The sequence below is a fragment of the Panthera pardus genome, unplaced genomic scaffold (assembly GCF_024362965.1).
Source record: "Panthera pardus isolate Hobbes unplaced genomic scaffold, ASM2436296v1 HiC_scaffold_21, whole genome shotgun sequence".
In the NCBI taxonomy this organism is placed as follows: domain Eukaryota; kingdom Metazoa; phylum Chordata; class Mammalia; order Carnivora; family Felidae; genus Panthera; species Panthera pardus.
Genome location: NW_026526777.1, coordinates 66,933,235 through 66,955,644, shown reverse-complemented (window position 1 = coordinate 66,955,644; position 22,410 = coordinate 66,933,235). Strand labels below are relative to the sequence as shown.

At 43.2% G+C, this 22,410-nt stretch overlaps 1 protein-coding gene across 1 annotated transcript in view; it reads left to right on the top strand.

The window, feature by feature from the left end:
• The window catches only part of AHCTF1 (AT-hook containing transcription factor 1), a 78,171-nt gene that overhangs the window by 24,419 nt on the left and 31,342 nt on the right, over positions 1-22,410 (top strand). Inside the window, 16 exon segments of the mRNA XM_053909422.1 lie at positions 487-603; positions 5,351-5,435; positions 6,991-7,141; positions 8,495-8,627; positions 8,714-8,895; positions 9,549-9,610; positions 10,487-10,615; positions 13,892-13,982; positions 15,248-15,337; positions 17,778-17,918; positions 18,543-18,647; positions 19,552-19,589; positions 19,591-19,646; positions 20,997-21,120; positions 21,259-21,315; positions 22,127-22,273. Coding sequence (XP_053765397.1) covers positions 487-603; positions 5,351-5,435; positions 6,991-7,141; positions 8,495-8,627; positions 8,714-8,895; positions 9,549-9,610; positions 10,487-10,615; positions 13,892-13,982; positions 15,248-15,337; positions 17,778-17,918; positions 18,543-18,647; positions 19,552-19,589; positions 19,591-19,646; positions 20,997-21,120; positions 21,259-21,315; positions 22,127-22,273 — 1,708 coding nt within the window.

The window sequence follows — 22,410 nt, the reverse complement described above, 5'->3', positions numbered from 1 at the left end:
CACCTTGGCTCTCTGCGCGGAAAACCTTTTCCCAGCTCTTGTCTTTGAATTGCTCCCGAGAGCCTGGAGAATCGGCCTCTCCGGCTCTTCCCCAGCGCCGGCCGGCCTCTCGGGGCTGATTTCTAGGTGCTTTACGGGAGCCCCTCGGGCTCTCGCCGCCCTGGTGTTGCGATGGGGAAACTGGCCCGGGGCGAGCAGCCGAGGTGACACGCTGTGTCGGGGTTTCAGCGCCCACGGCTGCCTCTCTGGGGAGCAGCACACGGTGGCACTCGCGGGGCTGGAAGGTGCCCTTGTAGTGGTTTTAGCCCTTCCAGCGCCGCGCCCACGGTCGGCCGTGACCTGGTACGCCCTGTGTATCTTTGAAGATGAGACGATTGCATGAACGGCAGTTGCTCTAACCCGAGATTGTCCCAAGACCCCTGATTCTTTCTTCAGGAAACCACCGGTTAACAGTATGACGCAGACCACTTTTTGTGCCTGTTGTAGGTACTACACTCAGTTGGAAGGTGGACGAGTTCCCGTGTACGCACTTACTTTTCAAGAGCCGGAGAACGACCCTCGTAATTGCTGTTACCTGTGGGCTGTTCAGTCTACACAGGACAGGTAAGCGTGAGACGTGTTTTTAAAAACATTTGCCAGCGATGCGGCAGCAGTTAATTTCTATTGGAAAGTTTCGTAGTACGTTGTCTCCGTTCGGTGCAAACGACATAGTTCAGTGGATTAGCAAGTGGTGGTTGAAATGATCTTGAAGGTGAAGGGATTGTTTCCAGGTGGTTGAGTGAGTTCTGAGGTGGCGGTAAGGACACTGTGCTCGTCTGTCTGCCTGCCGTACCCGGGAGTGAGCCAGTGCGCTGAGTAGGCAACGGCCTCGCTGCCTTACACCGGGGTTTGCGGCCTCCCGTGTTCTCGCGTCCCACCATCTTTCTCTGTTGTGTGTGCCTCTCGTTTTTATCGACCCCGACTCTGTTCTCTGGTCCTCCTGTTTGCCTGGCCCAGTGTACTCCTAGCATTCATTTGGTTAGTTTTCACTCTGTCACAGGGTCTAACTTTGTCCCACGTATAGCTCACGAGAAACCTTGCAGCTGTATTCCATCCGTTCAGCTTGCTCATTTCCAGGGTTAGAGTGACAGAAGTATTGATTTCCTCGTCTTTTTCCTTGATGTTTCATTCCTTCTTGGATGATCGATGAAACAGTCAAGCTTGTGGGATAAAGCCCATGACGGTGGTGACCCGTTGTTCCCGGTACTTTCTCCCAAGTCCATCCCACCTTGGGCTCTAGGTACCTGAATTGGGGTCTCTTGGGGTTTTTGTATTAGACATCCCCACTTCGTGGTTTTGTCTTACCTTCTTACTCTGTGGTAAGTGATGGAAACGAAGAATTAATTTGCCACTTTTGTAATTTGTCCATCCTGAAAAAATAGTGAAATGAAAATACAGAGACCGCTATTGGGCTCTCCCTCACGGGGTCCGGTCCGTGTTTCCATCCATCTGAGTGCAGTGGGGGCGGCAGCAGTTTGATGGGTTCACAGTCTTCTGGGCTGTTCAAGCAGGGCTCTGGGGGATGGGGAATGCAAGGGGACTGTCATCTAAATGATCGTTGTATTTATTTTTCCTCCTAGGATTGTCTCTTAGGATGAGTTTGGTTATTATTCTTTAAAAATTTTTTTAACATTCATTTTTGGGAGAGAAAGAGAGAGCACGAGTGAGTGGGGAGGGGCAGAGAGAGAGGGAGACACAGAATCCGAAGCAGGCTCCAGGCTCTGAGCTGTCAGTACAGAGCCCGACGCAGGGCTCGAATTCACAGACCAAGAGATCATGATCCAAGCTGAAGTTGGATGCTTAACCAACTGAGGCACCCAGGCACCCTGACTTATTATTCTTTATGTGGATTTTTTTATTTTGCTTTTTCTAAATTTCCCACACTAAGGTCTAGAGTGTTTTCCTCTTATTTTGGAACTTGGTGAATAAGTCTGCGTTCTTTTTTACCATACCACTCTTGATTCTTGTAGTATTATCAGTAGGTGATGCCCACTCTGTTCTTATAATCAGGAAGCTGTGTGAATATTCTCTGCTCCTGATTTTCTTGTGTAAAATCCTCATGAACTGTATGCACTTCCCTGAGTCCTTTTTTGACGTAGTTTTCAGACCTCTATAGTTGACTCTTCTACTCACCCCCACCCCACCCCCACCGTCAAAAATCCACCTATAACTTTTGACTCCCCCAGAACTACACTACTAATAGCTTACTGTTGACCAGAAGCCTTACTGATAATATCAACAGTCAATTAGCACATATTTTGTGTGTTATATGTGTTACATACTGTATTCTGGTACCAGTGTCTAATTTTTGGCTTAATTTTTCCAGTATACCTATGCTGGGTGGTTCATCTACGTTTTTTTCAAATTGTCACAGATCTCCAAAAAATCTCCCTTTGTATTTATTGAAAACAATCTATGTGCAGATTGAAAACAATCTGTGTGCAATCTGCACAGTTCAAACCCATGTTGTTGGAGGGTCAACTGCATTTGCACTTGAAGCACAGATGAATCACAGTTTCAAATGTGGGCAGAATATACTGTTTTCTGTTTCTCTTAGAGTGATGCCCTGCATTTACTTACCTTGATTACCCACAGCACACTGAGTAACACATGGGAATAACTCTCTAGTGACTTTTAAACCACTGTCTAGTAGTCTGTTCCTTTAATAGGACAGGGTTAATTTATTTGGTAATTTGGATTATTTGTTCCTACATGATTTACTTTGCATTTGTCAGTATTACTGATGTGAGATATTTTTGAGAATGGTATTTTTGTGGTCTTCTGGTCTTTGATTTAATCGGTCGTGGGCCTCTTTGAGAATCTGGTGAAGGCTGTGATATATATTCGTATGTGTGTGTGATATGACTTAAAGCAGGATTCCTGACCTGAGGTCTGTGGGGAGGCAAAGAGCAGTCTGTGAGCTCCCGTTGTAAACAGGATTATTTACATTTGTTTATGCGTGTATGAGTATTACATACGCTCTGTGTGTAGAGGTGTTGTTTGTACGTGTGTGATTTGTGTACGTATACGTGTATCATTTATATGTGTGTACATGTGTGTCTTTTTTCTGTATTGTTCACATACACATATAAACAGATAGAAATAATCTTGTTTACAACTCATGGGAGCTCACAGACTGCTCGTCGTCTCCCCGCAGACCTCAGGTCAGGAATCCTGCTTTAAGCCATTCTTAGGCTACTCTCTCACTTTACGAAGGTGTGTGATTAATTTAACAAAGGCTCTTCTTCCATCCCCTGGTCATGGACTTTACCAACATCTTACTGGTATTATAAGTAGGTGAAAATAATACAAATTTAGATTGAAAGTCTAAATCGGAAGGACAGATGGTATGGTCCTTCCTTTTTGCCCCCAGAGTGATTACTTAAACAGGGTAAAAAAGGGAAGAGAAGAATCACTGTGGAGTGACTGTGCCACCATGGGATGACACGGGCGTAGGTCTTAGCTGTTGCCACAGAGCTCATCGATTATGATAAAAGCCACGTTAATTTTGTAATATGGAAAATTGAATGGAAAAACTGTGCGGTGTCCCTTTAATGGTGGTTGTATCCAGTTTATCCTGTTTAGTATTTGGTCTTTTCGAGGTTATTTGTCTTTGTTTCACGTCTGCGTGTTTATTCATTCAACATAATTATCGAGCATTTACTATGTGCTGGTGACAGTTGGAGATATGTAGCGATGCATAACCAATAAATCTCTGTTCTTCTAGATGTTATATTTCAGTGAGTATATTTCGTAAGTATATGAGTGCGCATATTTAACATAATTTCAGGTAGTGATGTTAAATACAGAAAAATAAAGCTGGGAGAGGAAATACAGAATGTGTGTGATGTAGGGAACTGCTATTTCAGATTGTGTAGTTAGGGAGATGTGGACGAAGTGGGTTGGGACAGGGAGGGAGGAGAGCCATGGGAAGATCTGCAGGAAAGATTGCAAAGACCTTAGAAAAACGTCACAAGGAAAAGCAACAAGAGCAGGAAAGGGTAGAACGCAGAGCCGTCACGGGCGAGGTCAGAAAAGTAGAACTGGTCTCTAAAGGGCCATGGAGGTCAGGATAATGTGACTATTTGAGTTTGGTCTGGCTGTACCAGACCAATGAAATCTCTTTCTGGTGGTAGGGTCTATCTAAGCATTAGTAGTTTTTCAAAACTCCTCTGGTGATTCTAATAATAAGCAACCAAGGTAGAGAACCACTAGCCCAGAGTGAGACTAGCTAGAGAAAAGAAGAAGCTGGGAAGCCTTCTGCGCTCAGAGATGATTGAAGGTTGGGAAGCAGGGGGCAGAACCGCCGGCAGAGGACTACGGGTAGTGTAGTGTGGGGACCATTAAGACAGTGTGGTATCCTTGGAAGCCAGGTAAAGTAGGCGTTCTAAGAAAGATGGGCCCGAGAGAAGAAGAATTCAAATTCAGACAGTATGGAAGTCTGTGCTCTTAACATTTACCGCGTGCTGTACTTGAGCAGTGCACAGCTGGTTCGGTATCTGCTTTATGTCCTTACCGTGTAGCCCTCCTGCTGTGGTACAGGGCAACCCCGTCATTTCAGCCAGAAGCCTCCCAGGATGGAGGGAGAGACCAGGAAGGAGGAGCAGAGGACGTGCTGTCCCGTGCCGAGGGCCTTCTGTGGTTGCCGTGGGATAGTTCTGTTTACATCTGTTGCCTGGAACTTGGGCCTTCTGCACCCAGCCGCAAAGGAGGCTGGGAAATGTGGCATATTTTAGGCAGCCATGTGCCTAACGAACACTTCCCTATGAAAGAAGGGCAGAGGGAATGTTGACCCAGCAGCTGTAGTCTCCGCCACGTAAGGGGTCACCTAAAGTTTGCAAATCACATCAGTTTGAGCTAATTAGAATTAGTTAAAAATAAAAATCGGGCGCCTGGGTCGTTCAGTCAGTTAAGCGTCCCACTTAGGCTCAGGTCATGATCTCGCGGTTCGTGAGTTCGAGCCCCACGTCGGGCTCTGTGCTGACTGCTCGGAGCCCGGAGCCTGCTTCGGATTCTGTGTCTCCCTCTCTTCTCTCTGCTCTGCTCTCCGCCACTCACTCTATCCTCCTCCGCTCACGCTCTGTCTCTCTCAAAAGTAAATAAAAGATTTAAAAAAATTTTTTCTAATAAAAATAAAAATCAGTTATTGTTTCAGAGGACTGCATTTTGTGAAAACGACCAAGTAAAAGTAAGTTCTTCACATTGACCTTAGTTTTGTCACGTGCAGCGTTGCATACTGGACAGTAAGAGATGCTTAATGTATGAATGTGATATTTAGCGTTTCTTCTCAGTTAATCTCTGTTTCTTCCAGTGAAGGGGACGTTTTGAGTTTACACCTGCTTCAGCTGGCCTTTGGTGATAGAAAGTGTTTGGCATCGGGACAAATCTTGTATGAGGTAAATGGTACTGGGGATACGGGTTCGTTATTACCGCTTTGTCACCGTTTTGCCTTTTTTAGTCTTTGTCTAAAGATATTAACATATCGAAAAGTTATTCTTCTCTTCAAGTGAATAATGTATTCATAATATAACAGAAAGAGTGTTAGAGTAGGGATCACAAGACTAGCTGTTTTACCCGGGTAGCACTCTTAACTTGCCCAGGTATCGCTGTCCCCTAAAATGAGATTAGACAAGACTCATCTTGTGACCTGATTGGTACCAGAGAAAAACAGCTCCCCCATGTTGCACTAATACCAAAGCAGTAAGCCATGAGGTGACTTTATAAACGGTCTCAGGGCACCGGCCTGGCTCAATTAGTGGAGCACGCGACTCTTGATCTCGGGGTTGTGAGTTCAGGCCCCACGTTGGGTGTAGAGATTACCTAAAAATAAAATCTTAAAAAAAATAAATAAAATTTTTTTTAAATGTTTATTCTGGAGAGAGAGAGCAAGTGAGGAGGGGACGGGGGTGGAGAGAGAGGGGGACAGAGGATCCAAAGTGGGCTCTGCGCTGGTAGCAGCCAGCCCGATGCGGGGCTCAAACTCAGACCGTGAGATCGTGACCTGAAGTTGGACGCTCAACTGACTCGGCCACCCGGGCGCCCCAAAATTAAAAACAAATTTTTTTTTAAACGGTCTTGCCACTTAACAATTGTAAACGCGGGTAAACGCATTGGACTTTCAGATGACCGTTTTTCCAGTTGAGTTCTAGAGGAAGAAGGGCCGTGCTGCTGACGGCAGTGTGGTCAACCCTCGCGTTCCTTTCTGTGGAACAGGCTTTCTTAACCTCGTGTTTGAGGATACGTGGACGGGCTTTAAAGAATCCACGAAGTCTCTGAAATCTGTGTGACATTTTTGTCATCAGTGGATGTTTCTGGGGAGAAAGTCTCATAGCTTTTGTTAGATTCTTACAGACATTGATGGGCAAAAACAAAGTGAAGAGCTGCTCTAGAGCGAGAATTGCACTGAGAACACAGGAACACGTTTGCCGGCCTGGGGCGTGTCTGTGTGTAATTTTGATGGTTAGTCCAGTTTACGCTGCAGCCCAAAGTACAGGGTTCCCACGTTTGGTAACGGCTTTAGATTTGTTGGTGACTATTTTCGAGACACTAAATTTAGCCTCGTGTGTCATGTGCTATATAAAATTTCAGAGCCCTTTTCAGTGATTTGTTCTCTTTATTCTTTAACTTTTTGTGTTTCCTTCGTATTGTGTGAAAAATGTTTCAATTTGGAGAACGTTTATTTTTTATTTTTTAAAGTTTATTCTGAGAAAGAGTGGGAGGGGCAGAGAGAGAGGGAGAAAGAGAGAATCCCAAGCAGACTCCGTACTGTCAGCACGGAGCCTGATGTGGGGCTTGAACTCACGGACCGTGAGAGCATGACCTGAGCCAAACCAAGAGTCGGCTGCTTAACTGACCGAACCACCCAGGCGTCCCAGATTTGGAGAGTTCTTAACTTCTGAATGACTTTTTGCCTAGAATTCTATTAAGATTTGCGTACGTTTTATCTTTCAGGGGCTAGAGTACTGTGAAGAGAGATACACACTGGACCTCACGGGTGGCATGTTTCCTTTGAGGGGACAGACTAGTAATACCAAGCTGTTGGGCTGCCAGAGTATAGAGAAATTTCGATATCATGGCGACAGAGAGGAAGGTATGAGTGAAGGTCAGTTAAAAAGTGCTCTTAATATATATCATGTGCAATGCCTGATTTTAAGATTTATCTTGACGTAAGATTTATGACAGTTACTGCTTTTTAGAGTTCATACTCCCGGCAGTTAACAAATTGAGATACTAATTATGGAAATTTATTTAGGTCTGTCTGAGCTCCTAGGTGTTTCTTACTCTCCACATTGCCGTACGGAACTCAAGAATGGAGTAGATTCGGAGACCCTTAATGAAGGAGCCTTGTATTTTCGTCCACGTCTCTCTAAATGGACAAAAATGGCCTCTGGTTTTGACCAGAATGAAGAGGCTGTGAATAATGCTTCCCTCTGTGTATTTTTGAGACCTGCCTTGGATGCCTTTAATTTTTCTGTTTCCTTTCGTGTCCTCCCTTCTTCCTGGTAAACAAGCCTTGCTCAGTCACGGTTGCAGAGGGTTTAGAATCCAGCGCGGATTCGGATCCCAGCTGTGTCACTAGTTGTGACCTTTGACAAATTATGTAACATTTCTGAGCCTCCCTCTCCCCATCCGTGAGTGGAATAATACAGTTGTACGTTCTGCAGCAGGCAGTCGGGAGGATTGATTGGGACCGTGGGAGGGGTTCGTGCAGTCCCGGGAATTGCACTAGGGCCGTATTTGTGTCGGCGGTCTTACTGGGGTTCATCCTCAGGGGCACTTCATCCGTCCTGAGCGTGTCTTCTTTTCTTGTTCCACGTCTGTAGGGGGTCCAGTCATCACATCGAGCTACAAATGCCCCAAGCAGAGCTCTCCACCTCTTCTCACTGTCCCCGCCCCTCTTCCGCTTTGTTTCCTGTTTGTTGGGTCTCAGACGTTTGCTTCTTTCTCTCCTGTTGTTTTCTCTCACTTTGTTTCTGACTTTCCATCCCACAGCCACCATCCAAGTCCTTGTCTTTCCTCCCGTTACCGTACGGCTGGCTCAGTCCTTCTCAGCTAGAATTCCTCTGAGGAATTAAGCCAAGCGCCTAGGCCGCCCGTCATGGCTATTGAGATTCTCTGGTACTGTGTTCCGTTGTTGGGACAATACTCATCCAAGTCATTTTCTGCTTTCTACCTCCACTGCATCAAAGTTGACAAAGCGTTAAGCGAGAATAAGCCAGGATAGAACTTTTCTGATGCGTACTTCTTAATAAGATCTTCTTGAAATAGGAAAACAGTTAAGATACAAGTGAATGTCACTCTCCTTACAGAATGAACGATAGAAGTGTGCTCTGGTATATCAAATAGCAGTTGAGACTCCTTAATTTGTGAGAAAACGTTGCTGAAATTTTATTCGGGGTAATTTTACTTTGCAATGATTTATTCCATTTTTTAAAACTACGTGCTTTTCTTTCAGCGCTGTCTCCTGACACCAGTGTTTCAGTCTTTACCTGGCAGGTGAATGTATATGGACAAGGGAAGCCTTCTGTGTACCTGGGGCTTTTTGACATAAATCGTTGGTATCATGCGCAAATGCCAGACTCGCTAAGGTATGGTTTCTCTCTCTTTTTCTCTTTCTCGTATTTGTATGTGTAGCCGCTCGGTGACTTAATGGTTTTGTAAAATTTTCTTGTAGATCAGGAGAGTATCTGCATAGTTGCTCCTATTTTGCATTGTGGTCACTGGATTCTGTCGTGAGTAAGGCTTCCCCACACTACATCTTGGATGTGCTGGTGCACGAGAGAAGCTTGAGTCGAGGAGTGCCTCCCTCATTCCCGCCTCCTGAGCAGTTTTTTAGCCCAAGTACTTACAATTTTGGTATGTATTTCCTTAACATGACCTTTCAAGAAAAATCACACGTGTCTGCGTGTTGGTGTGAAATACGTATATGTATAGTACGCGTGTGCATATACATATGGTACATATACAGTGTGTGGTATGCACGTGTATGTAATTACTTGCTCATGTCTCATTACCGATAGTTAATATATGGGCAGCTGAGGAAATTCATTTGATACGTACATGAGAAATTTAATACTTAGATGTTTTATAAAGAAAGTATCACTATTTTGAATTTGTTAGAAAAGATAACTATTACTTACGGTGCGGCTTGGTATCTTGCCAGGATAGAATTATTTTATTTATTTATTTTTTAAAGTTTATTTATTTTGTGAGAGTATGCATATGCAGTCAGGGGAGGGGCAGAGAGAGGGAGAGAGAGAATACCAGGCAGGCTCCGTGCTGCTAAGAGCCCAGCGTGGCCCACGGACCGCGAGATCATGACCGGAGCCGAAATCGAGAGTCAGACACTTAACCAACTGAGCCACCCGGGCGCCCCGTTTTTAAATTTATTATATGCAATGATTTTGATAACCTTGCCTACCAGCCTCTTGTTAGGATAAATTTTGTTGTATTAGTGCCATCTAAAAATCTAATATGTGAGCGGATATTTTTTCATCTTTTTTTTTTAGATGCCACTTGTTTATTAAACTCAGGAATTGTTCGTATAACTTGTAATGGCTTTCACAAGGAGGTAGGTGGCAACTAACACTGGACAGAGTGTGTCTGATCGGGCTAAAGTCCGGTCGTGGATGTCAGCTGCATTTAGTGTTAATTGTACAGACTGTCGTTTCAGCTCAAGTGGTAGGTCCCGCTAGGTTTGTGATGTTGGCAGCTAGTGCCATTAGTTACCGACAGCCTGTTCTGGCAATGTGCCAGAAGAGGTGTTGGGTTGTTTTTAGCAGCTTTGTGTGGATGTCGGCCACTTGAACCTTAAGGAGAATAGCGAAGTAGGTCAGTGCCTTAACCACATCCCTTTTTGTCCATCCTCTTAATTCTCCTCTTTCTCCTCAGGAAGCTTATGAATAAATGAAGTAACGCAAAGAAGGTACCTAGGACAGTGCCTGGCAGAGTGGGCGATGACTGATGTTGAAAAATACTTTTCTGGGGAAACACAAAATGGCAGATTTTTAAATGGATAATCAGCTAGATGTGCATGAATGCCGTATTTATACTTGATATTAGATCCTTTTACATCAGATCAGGAGGAACAAACTGCCGGGGGCAGTGAGGGGGCCTGGGCGGGGGGGGGGGGTGTTCATTTAGATCTGTCACCAAGTCTGTCAGCTTTAGGGAAGGAATAGGGTTATCTTTCATAAAAAGAAAAACTGACCTACAATGCCCTCATCAGTAATATTATTTATGACTAATAAGCATCGGTTTAGCTCAAGAACCTTATAAACCCTGTTCCTTGCCAGAAGTGTAAAAATGGAGTCTTTTGCAATTTCCATTCAGCGTCTTTTAGTCTTATTCAGAATATTAAGTGTAAACTAAGGTGATTAGCTTATTAATTATTCTTAAATTTGATTAAGTTGTGTATTTTTTGACGTTTATTAATCGATCTTTACAGACTTTGACTTTTTTAAAGAAATCAGGACCATCTCTCAGTGAATTCATACCTGATGGTTATAATCGATGTCTTATGGCTGGCCTTCTGTCACCAAGACTTGTTGATATTCAGCCTTCCAACTTAACTCAGGTGAGGTGATTTCTAACTCTTGTTTATTTTGGGTCATAGATTATTAGCTTCTATTGTAATAAAAGTCTACTAGATCATTTCTGCGAAGGTAGGTTAGGTGATGTAACGCTCACGCTGCATGATCAGTAGCTGTGGTCTTGGCTGTGGCTTACGTCACATACTCCCAGGACTCATTAGCCGTAACTCGGCCCCGGGTTCACTTAGCTGTATAGGAGGACACGGGACAGGAGGCACCCCATGGCGGCCTCAGGCTTGTCCTGAGGGGAAGCTGTTAAAACAGACTGGGGGCCATTTTCTGGCCCCTGTGAGAACAGCACTGGTGCAAGAGCGTGAGCCCAGGTGAGTCAGGGATTGAAACTGCCTTTCCCTGCCGAATGCTCCAGCTTGGTGATAGCAGAGAGCTGTTCGTCATCCTCAAGGACTTGGGTGCTCTAAGTGCTCCATTTAACCCTTTTACTTTAGGAAACTTCATACTGGTTATTTTTTTTCTAGTTATATACTGTCAAATTAAGGCAATAATATCTTAAAACTTTGACATGAGATGAGGTGCCTGGGAGGCTCAGTCGGTTAAGCATCCGACTTCAGCTCAGGTCATGATCTCACAGTCTGTGAGTTCGAGCCCCGTGTCATGCTCTGTGCTGACAGCTCGGAGCCTGGAGCCTGCTTCAGATTCTGTGTGTGTGCCTCTCTCTCTGCCCCTCCCCCACTTGCACTCCTGTCTTTCTCTCAAAAGTAAACAAACAAACAAAAAAAACTTTGACATGAGAAAAAATTACCTATAATTCAGCCATGTGGACAAAACAGCATTTAGTGTTTTCTATGATTATTTTAAACCTGGTATTCCAACTCATTTGGGTATTTTTTCCCCAACTATATAAATAATACGTGAATAATTTTAATTTAGAAAATTGGCTAAAGTGTATAGAGGCACATAAATATTGACATTTTGTTGACCATTCCTAGAACAGGCCAGATGACACTGTATTCTTCAGTGATGCATACGTAGAGGTAAAACAAAAAGAAAAGCAAGAAAATGATTCCTTCAGAAGGCAGGGGAGCGGTAGTGGTCACCGTGGGAGATGGTAGGGGGAGGTGGGACTTGCTTCTGATCAGGGAGGAGGAGAGGGAGGTTTCCAGGGGGCTGGCAGTCGCCTCCGTCTAGACCCGGGTCATGGTCTGGGTCATCATCTGTTTGTGTATATGGTTATGAGGACTTTTTAACTTGTAGCCTTTTCTTCGTATATCTCTTTACATATCCTTTAGTATACATGCAGTATACAAATTGCATGATGTGTGTGCAATTTCATATTATTGGCTGATCATTAGTTACATATTTATAGGTTTTACCGTTTTTTACTGTGCTGTCTATAGAAATTCTTTATGAAATACACATTTACCCTTTTTGTCAGAAGTTTTACAGGTATTTCCCCTGCTGTTTTCTTCTCGATTGTCTTACAGTGTCTTTTGCTACATACAAATTAATATTTTTGTGGTCAAATGTATTTTATAGCTCTGGCTCAAAAAAAAAATCTTCCTAACACTTAAAATGTCTCTTTAACATTTAAAGCTTTAATTCATCTTTGTGTATCAAATCACAAAGATAGGATTTTTTTCTTTTTTCCCAGATGATGTTTAGTCTAGCTGTCCTATACCACTTATGAAACAGAACACAGAATGTCCTTTTCGCATGCTACTGAAATACCACATTTATTTGATTTCCTATGTCTGCATGTACTGGGTTTTGTTTCTGGGTTTTAATTTTGTCCTATTCATTTCATTTATTTCTATGCCATTTTAATATACTGCTTTAATACTTGCTAATGCAGCCCTTTTTTTTTTCTGTAATTTTTGGTCAATTCATAGGCAGTTTTTTGTATTAGTTATAAGATGATTTTATCCAGTACCTCCATTGGAATTCTTTTTGGAAATTTATTATATTCGCATACTAAATTTAGAGAGAATTGACATCTTTATCAGATCCAAGTCTAAATGGTGCATCTTCCCATTTATCCACGGTTTGTTTTACATCTATGAGCAAAAGAGTTTATGGTTATTTTCCTACGGACTTCTTTCTGTTTTCATCCATAAGTGTTCTCTAGTTTTGCTCATTGTGAGTAGAACCTTTTTCCTATATTCATTTCCAAATGGTTGTTGCTAGCACATAAAAATGCAATTGACTTTTGTGTCTTCACTTAATAACTACTTAACTGAATTAGAATCTCTTAGATTTTCAAGGTACACAGTCGGCAGCAAATCTAGACTCCATTTCTTTTCCCACTCTTGTTTATTTTCTCATACTTGGTAGAACCTCCACAGACTGGGAAAATAATGGTACCAGCAGACATTCTTGTTTTGTCCCTGATTGTAACGTAAATGCTTTAGTGAGTCTCCTTTTAGAATTGTGCTTTTCTTCATTTGGGGGAACCTTTATCATATCATAGCCCCCTGTATTCCTGTGTAACTCATCTGTTTATTCATGCAATTCGTTGTTAAAAGAACGGATGAATGAAATTCATCGAGTTCTTTGATATTAAACGTGACTTACGATATTTTAAGTAACAGATTTATTAAGACATAACGCCTATACTTTACGTCACCTGTTTAAAGTGGCTAATTTAGTGGTTTTGAATAAATTCCTGGAATTGTGCGCCCGGCCCCACATTCGGTTTTAGAACATTTTTGTCGCCTCCACAAAAACCCCCATACTGTTTCCTTGCCCTCCGTCCCCCAGCCTTTGATAACCGTTGATCCACTTTCTGTCTTTGCAGACTTACTTATTCTAGAAACTTCACATTTGTATGAATTTCAGGTTCACTGTGTGGTAGCAGACACCAGTACTTCGTCCTGTTTGATGTCTGTACAGGATTGTGCCACATTTTGTCCATCCATTCTTTAGTCGGTGGGCATTTGGCTTGTTTTCAGTGTGGGACTATGACGAGTACCGTGTCGTGTACGCTTTTGGTGTGGGCGTGCGTCTTCATTTCTCTTGGGTGTGCAATTGCCGGGTCGCGAGGTGACTCCGTATTTACGACTGTTTCCCAAAGTGGCTTTTACCGTGTTACATCCCCGCCACCGGTGTGGGTGAGGATGGTAGTTAGTTCACGTCACCAGCTGTGTGTTCTTGTCTGGCTTTTTGTTTAGAGCCACCTAGTGAGTTAGGAGTTTTTAAGCCTTTATCCGTTTGTATTATTGAACTTGCTATCTCTGAGTCTGCGGTCAGTGGTCCTTTATCTTCATTTCTTACTTCTTTCTCTTCTTTTAACGTGTGTGGTTTAGGAAGAACAGTTAGAAGCTATACTGTCAGCAGCAATCCATACGAGTTCGCTGGGACTTTTGACTGGATGTATCAAAAAGTGGATAGCAGAAGGTAAGATTTCGGTTTTTAACAAATAGAAAATTCCTTTTGTATTTTAAAATTTTTTAATTATTCAGTTTGGGGAGGGGTGAAGCTTTATTTTGAGATAATCGCACATGACATTGTAGCTTTAAGACATTATGTAGAGGGCCCGTGTACCCTTTCGGCACCACCTTCCCCCGGCAGGGTCTGGGAGACCTCTGGTACAGCGCCTCAGTCGGGACCCCCACGTTGCCCTTCTCAGAGCCTCGCCTGCCTCCCCCGATCCCCATCCCTAACCCCTGGCAGCCACCAATCTGTTCTCTACTTCCATAATTTTGTCATTTCAAAAATGTTCATGGGGCGCCTGGGTGGCTCAGTCGGTGAAGTGTCTGACTTTGGCTCAGGTCACGATCTCACGGTCTGTGAGTTCGAGCCCCGCATCGGGCTCTGTGCGGACAGCTCGGAGCCTGGAGCCTGCTTCGGATTCTGTGTCTCCCTCTTCTGTCTCCCCACTCGTGTACTCTCTCTCTCAAAAATAAACATTTTAAAAAAAGTTCATAAATGTAATTATATAGTACATAATCTTTGGGATTGACTCTTTCACTCAGCAAAATTCTCTGGAAATTTCTTCCCAGTTGCATGTATCCCCCTTTTTACGAGCATATACGCCGCATACACATTATTTTTGTTCTGAATCATTTGAGAATAAGTTGAGGACATCATGTTTCTTTACTTGTGAGTAACATTTCAGTATTATTTCCAGAAACAAGAACTTTGATTACCAAACCACTTTGTACTTCTAAAAATCAGGAACACCTTGATACGTGCGATTATCCGATCTCCAGACCTTACTGGGATCTTGTCAGTCATGTCAGTCACGTCCTTTGTAGCATTTATAGGGGTAGGGAATCCAGAATATACTCTGTGTTTAGGTTTTGTGTCTTTTTATTTTCTCTTTATCTTGTATAATTAATTCCTAGGCCTTTATCTTTGAAGAAAAGACTTTGACTTCTTTAAAAAATAGAAGCCTGTTATTTCGTAGACATCCTCCCAATGTGTATTTGTTCATCGTTCCCCAGGATTAGATTCAGGCTCACATGTTTCGCAGCAGCACTCCGTAAATTGACGCTCTCCTTGCCGTTTCATGAGGGTGTGGCGCCACTTTGTCTCTGTTGCTGTTGAACTTAACCTTGCTCGCTTGGTCAGGGTGGCTGCTCTCTTTTCCCACTGAAGTTACTAATTCTTTGTTTGTAATTAATAATTCTTTATTTTTTCCGTTGATATTTGCAAATAAGAACAACCAAATTCTGCTGCTAATCTGCGCTTTGTGCTCGAATGGACATGGAATAAAGTGATTTTCACAAAAGAGGAATTTGACAGACTGTGTAAGTATTACATTAAAAAATTAACCTTGGTTTATGTGTTAAGTACCTGACAACTTTTCATCAGTTTGAAGTTGTGAACTTTTTAAAGAACTGTCTGAAGAAAAGTATTTCTTTTTAAATTGGGGTGACAATTACTGTTTTTGTTTGATTTTTAAAGATTTTTGGGGGGGGGCGGCGCCTGGGTGGCTCAGTCAGTTGAGCTTCCAACTCTTGATTTCGGCTCAGGTCACGATCCCAGGGTTGTGGGTTCGAGCCCCGTGGCAGGCTCCACGCTGACCATGGAGCCTGCTTAGGATTCTCTCTCTGTCTCCTCTGCCCCCTCCCCCACTTGCACTATCTCTCCCTAAAACAAAAATGTTTTGAAAATTAAAAAAGCTCTTATTTTTAATTTCCACACCCAACGTGGGGCTCAGTCTCACAACCTCCAGATCAAGAGTCACACGCTTGCCCCAACCATGTCGGGCTCTGTGCCGTGAGCTCGGAGCCTAGAGCCTGCTTGGGTTTCTGTGTCTCCCTCCCTCTCTCTCTCTCTCTCTCTCTGCCCCTCCCCCACTCACACTCTGTCTCTGTCAAAAAATGAATAAACATTAAAAAAGAAAAAGAGAGAGGGTCACACGCTCCATCACCACTGCACCAGCCAGGTACCCCGACAGAATTCTTTTTGAGCAAGATTTTGCAACAGATTGTCAAACTGGCAGCACGTTAGTATGTGTACGGTACCAAGTTTCAGGATTATATCTCATTTTTGATCTTACAAGATTAATTTATAAAACATGCTGATGATGGAGTTAGAATATGCCAGGTAACTTCAGAAGCTCCTCTGTTTTTTCATTTTCCATGTAAATATATTTATGACGGGGCGCCTGGGTGGCGCAGTCGGTTAAGCGTCCGACTTCAGCCAGGTCACGATCTCACGGTCTGTGAGTTCGAGCCCCGCGTCAGGCTCTGGGCTGATGGCTCAGAGCCTGGAGCCTCCTTCCGATTCTGTGTCCCCCTCTCTCTCTGCCCCTCCCCCATTCATGCTCTGTCTCTCTCTGTCCCAAAAATAAATAAAAAACGTTGAAAAAAAAAAATATATATTTATGACTATAAAAAGGCTGAATAGGAGGGCAAAGAACTCCTCTGTCTTCTACGAGCAGATGTTTTTATCAGTCGTTCAAAGTCCTTTTTCTTAACAGTTTTGCGTATTCACTGTACACTGAGTTGTGAGGTGTCCTGTGAATATCAAACGCTGCTATACCTAATTAGTGCAAAAATAATGGAATAATGTGATTGCCCTGTATATGAAAGTAAAATTTAAGTTTTAGATGTATATGTCTTTGTTATTTGTATCATCGTGTTAGTGATGAATGAACAAATGGACTTCTTAAGTAAATCACTCTTCGTAGAAGATTTTTAAGTTTTTTCGGAAGACGTGAGGTTCTATAGTATTTTTAGGGCATACTTAATGAAATAACAAACATGAAATAATTTTAAATAATTTGGCAATCACTTAGTATAGTTGAAGTGAGGGACAAACACTGGATAATCCAGAGTCAGGGTAGATGTACTTTTTTGAAAGGAAAATGTTTTTAGAACTCATTATGGTTATGTAATTCATGTAAAAAAATTTCAAATCAGTTCACAAATTGTATGCCTTCATTATACTTAGAGTATAATGTGGTGCTTCAGGCTTGAACTTGGTAACTCAGCCATTATTGCTGCCTTCAACTTCCGTTATTGGTTTAATGGGTTGTTGTTTTTTTTTTAAACCTAATGTAATTAAAATACAAAACATAATATTTTAAACATTGGAAGTAGAGCGTATCTTTTGAGGAAGGGTTTCTGCTTAAGATACTTGTTGCGTGGTTAGTCACCCATGAAATATTAACGAGATAAATTTTATCTAAAAGATGTGACCAGTCGCAACTAAAATACCCATTTTTTCCCCAAAAAATGAATTTATAAACTCCATCTTGAGTTTGAAATGAAAAGACAGCCAAATCTACAACGAATTGTAACAAGCGTGCAATTTATCGTCATAAGTCTTCATCTGAGGCTCCAGTTCGCTGTCTCGCTTCTGAAGACTGGAGGTGGAAGGAGTGCTCTTACAAAATACTAGTCACAAAACAACGCTGTACGTAAAAGATCTGCTATAAAGGACTTACTTGAAGGAGAAGTGTTTAATGAACTAATTTCCAGTGAATCTGAAGTTGACTCTAGATCACCTTCCCCTCTTCACATATTGCTTATTACCCCGTTCTGCCTCTTAAAAAAATAGTAATTTGGATTTGTCTTTTCTGGGGTTCTTGAGGTCGTGTGCTGTTTCAACCTTGTGTTTGGCGAATCTCACAATGTACAGACTAAGTCTGTGGCCGATACGAGTTTGAGAAACCTTGCATTTGCGATTTTAATTCATACTTATTGTGTCAAAACGCATCTTGTATTTTATCCTTGGAAGGTACACCATTATTTGATGGCTCGTGTCGCTTCATCGATTCGCAAACCATACAGTCCCTCCAGCAGTGCCGTTTGCTTCTTAGCAACCTTAATTCGGTCTTAAACTGTTTCACGAGAGAGGCCCAAGACATCACCGAGAGAGGTGTGCGCTTTATCTTTCGTAAATGAATTTTTATTTCAATTTTACTTCTTGGCTTCGAGAAAGAATAAACCTCCGTGTCTTAGATACATCATTGTGCAGAGGCTCTTGTTTTGTAACGAAAACTACAGAATGTTATTCGATGTGCCGTGAGCTCCTGCTTAAATAAGCTTGGGAAATTTGGGTTAAACTTTCTGATTGTTGAGGCAGAGTACATACTGACGGTAGAGTTTCGAATTCTTATTTTTATTCACAGAGGTCATTGTAAATTTTTTGTCTCTGTTTTGCCATTTAAACAAAACACGCAGTTTCATTTTAAAGGCCTGGTTTGAGCAGCCTATGTTAATATTACTGTACTAGTTTGTATTAATGTCTAAATTTGGCTTCTGAAACTAGGTAGATGGAAGCATAGCTAAGGTGGAGGCATTTCCCTAAAATGTCTGCTTAGTTAGTTACTTATTTTAGCATTTTGGAGATTACTTGTTCAAGCGAAGTGTGTTCAGAAATACACATACACCGTTAAAAGTCTCCGAATCATTAGTTTTTGAGAACCGTCGAGTGTCTTGATTTTTCGTTTGTGATTGACAAATTGCAAGTTGCACATCTGGTGTTCGACCTCCCCCGCAGGCCTTCTGGACCTCCACAGGAAGTGCCTGGTCACCCGGCTCATCTGCCGGTACACACAAGTGGTGCTTTGGTTCTGCCGCTCCGGGCTGCTACCAGAGGGCTTAGGTAAAAGATTTACGTAACCCGTGGATGGGCGTGGACGCGGTCTTAAATCCTCATAACTTGCTTGTTCTGGGGTTTCAGATTTCCTTTCTCCCACCACCTCACTTACGTTTTCTCCTGTTCTCACCTCCGAACGTTCTTCCTCACTTTGTGTCTGGAGAGCCTCGCCCTGTGCCGTTCCCAGGCGTCCACACACTATTTATTGGGCTGAACGACACGAAACTTGGCTTCCGAAAAAGGGTCCAGCGATATCACCAGCTCTGTTTAGATCCATTCACCCGTGGGTTTTCTATTCTAATTTGCTGATCTTTTCCTCCTTAAGAGTTCTTTTAATATGGTTATTAACCAGTATTATTTGCCATCTGTTCAATGTCTCCTTTTAGCTAATAATTTATGCCAGTACCAAGAATTTGAGGATTTGACTTTTGCCATGTTTGTCTAGAGCACTTCCAAAGCCTCTAACTTCTTGCACGTCCGGGGCACACGTTAGATTCTGTTTAGAAGTGCTTCTGTCCTGTGCGTAATTGCTTTGATCTTACTCTTTCTTTATGCTCTTTGATTTTTACTTAAATAGTCGCCGTTGCTGGCTTTCAGATGATCATTTGTGATTAAGGGAGTAGAATCATTTTCTGGAATAGCTTTTCCAGAGTTTTAAGCCAGCACCCTTGTTTTTACAGACTGTCACGAGAGACTCTGTTTTCTCATTTGTGTATCTGCTAATTTATTTACTTCATTTAAGTAAATTTATTACTTAAATTGAGGAAACCTGCAGATTAAACAACATCATATGATTTTAGTAAAACATTAATGTGTGTAACCTTAAGTATCGTTGGGAAGTTTTGGAAATCTTACCGGCCTTCCCCCCCCCCCCCCCCCCCCCCCGCCCCCACCCTTAACCAATATTTAGATGATGCCGTGCACCTGCCCCGCTTATGCTATAACTACCCCCGTCATCCAGAACTACTACACCAGCCGTCGACAGAAGTGTGAGCGTCTGTCCAGGTACAGTATATCCGGAACCTTCCAGAACATTTTAAGAATCGCTTTCGTAAGAAGTCTCCCTACCTCGGAACAGAATTTGTCACGCTACAAAAGCTGAAATCGTGGAATTCTTAAGTATGGTGACAGGATTTGTTGCCAGCCTTGTTATTTTAGTTGTAACGTTTGCTTGTCTGCCTTGACCTAAGGGTTACCACCTTTACTCTATAACTCAGTATTTCCTAATCTCAAGTAGTTCCCACAATTGGTTTATCAGAGGAGATTCTGTAGTGTAAGCGTGTATTTTTCCTGAGAATTCGTATTCAGGAAAAGACTAGAAGCTCCGAGTCCTCAAAACATAAAACATACCACCAGTTAGGCATGTTATGTTATTTCCACTAACAGCTGTGGTTCGACACTTCACCCACTTTTTTCTGTTTTTCTTATTTCCTCATTTCTTTTGGAAACACATGACTGTTCGCCTCATTGGTTCCTTTGAAATAAAGGAGTAGAAGTACTAGAAGCAAGAGCAGCGAGTGAGCCTCGGTTCTGCCTCTGGACTTAGAGCGCCTTCTCCCTTGGGCCAGAGCGGCTCCGTGGTAGCATAGCTCGCAGCACTGACCGCGCTGGCTCACGCAGGCACAGGCGCAAGGTCACGGTCGCCCAGAGATCAGTGCCTTCGGTGCGTGGCAAGTGTGGAGTCCGGTGCTTAAGAACTAATCTTGGAGACGAGCGCGGACTTGGGAGACTCACTAGGCATATCTGAAAATTCTGGATCTGTTATTGCTAAGAGTGTGTGTCCTTGAGCGGGTTTGCTAAGCTTTCTGGTCCTGTTTGTCACAAAGTTACGCAGTCAGTATGGCTGCAGACTGAGCAGCTGCCCGCCCCCAGGAGCAGTGTTGTTTGAGGAGGAGGCAGGCACTGTGTCTGCCTTTCGCCTCGTAGGCGCACAGCGAGGCAGTGGTGAAGAGATCGCTGGGGCCAGAACCCCCTGGGTGATGAAACTGAGGGCCTGGCTTTTTGACCCTGAACTGCAGCACATTTTCACCAATGGGCTGCCGTGCTCTCTGGGGCTGTAAAACCCAGAATCGCTTCAGGCACCTGGCGGGCGGGACCCGGTTCTCTTCGGGACCTGACCTTCACACACTGGCTTGCTGGTGCCCCAGCCAGAGGCGTCTTCGGGGTCTCGCTGGTTCTTGATGACTAGAGCTCACCTGGTGCTAAACGGGGCCCTGTTGTCGACTCTCTGGATTGTTGGGATCGTGATGCTTATTGTTCTGATAATACTAAGTAATTATTTAGATAAAACTAAATTATTTAGATAATACTAAATAAGTTAATACTAAATAATCGTGAATGTTGCCCTTCTTGCAGAGGGAAGTGGAATCCTGATTACTTGATGATTGACGGAATGGTTTCTCAGTTAGGAGATGGCGTGGAGAAGCTGTGGAAACGGGATGAAGGAGGCACAGGAAAATACCCCCCCACCAGTCTACACGTAAGTGCCCGACAACAGAGTTGTGGGGGAGGGTGGTCGTGCTTAGCCCTATATTGCACACCCGGCACAGGCTCGGGAAACCAAGGAGCCTGAGTGAACGAATATATAAAGCACACCGGATGTTTTATCCTTTTGTAGGCACTGCTGGACATATACCTCCTAGACGACGTTACCGAAGCGAGCAAACACGCTGTCGTATCCTTTAAGCGCTGTCAAGTAATTCACGCGTTACCCGAATCCTCAGATTTGAGAGTGGTGGGAACCTCGCACATCTAAAACCAGTCTCCGGTTCACATCTGAAACTTCTCTAAAGGAAGGTTTCCTAACCCAGGGTCCGTTGGTTGGGTTCAGAGGGTCCGTTGCGGACCTGAAACCATGCAGAACTGTGTTTGGTGTTCAGTTTTCTAGGGATAGCGTCCACAGCTCTCCTCGACTGGACCATGTGTCCCAGACGTTCCCAGAGTTAGAACAACGGCTCCAAAACATGGCCGGCCAGATGCTCTTTCTTAGTGAGGTCAACTTCTGTGTTCAGTACGAATACATGAGAAGTTAGCTTAATATTACCTTAGGTATTGGCTGGCTTGGAGCCCGGTGGTCTTTGCAGTAATATTTTTGTGCTAACGTCAGTTTCTTTATCTAAAAACGTGTAGTTCCATTTGTGATTTATAACAGATGATGCGCTTGCTTAAGCTGCTGGGTTTTGCTGCCTAACTGGAATTTTGTCTGTGGCTCTGCTTCTTCAGTTTGCCCGTAAGCCACTGGCTTCCTTAAGCAAGTGTGCTTTAGTTCATCTCCTTCGTGGTGGTACTTGCTGTTGAGAACGAGTGAGGTCGGTTGTAGGACTGGCTACACCCACGTTTCATAAAACTACCACGGTTGGTTATCCGCCCGGGCTTTCCGAATGCCAGATGCAGCCCCTTCGAGCCTGTTTGCTGTTGCTGCCTAACGCAATTAGACGTGTGGGAGTTTTCTTCTTGTTTATTGCCCTTAATCCTCTTTTTTAAAGACCATTTATTTGTTACTCGATATCATGTATTCCTTCCCCAACAAAACAGATGCTTGCATCGAATCATTTCCGACCGCCTTTGCCATTTCTTGGGGCCAGGTCAAACTTATCCAAGGGTTTTGGCTGATAGATCATAATGACTATGGGGTAAGTCTGTTCACTTAGAATGTCAACGTTCGTAAACTATTAGGATTTGAGAAAGAAATACATAGCTGGATTAAATGTGATGTTACAGATACGATACAGTCTGCTTTTAGAGGTAATTTAAGGACTCCGTTCAATCA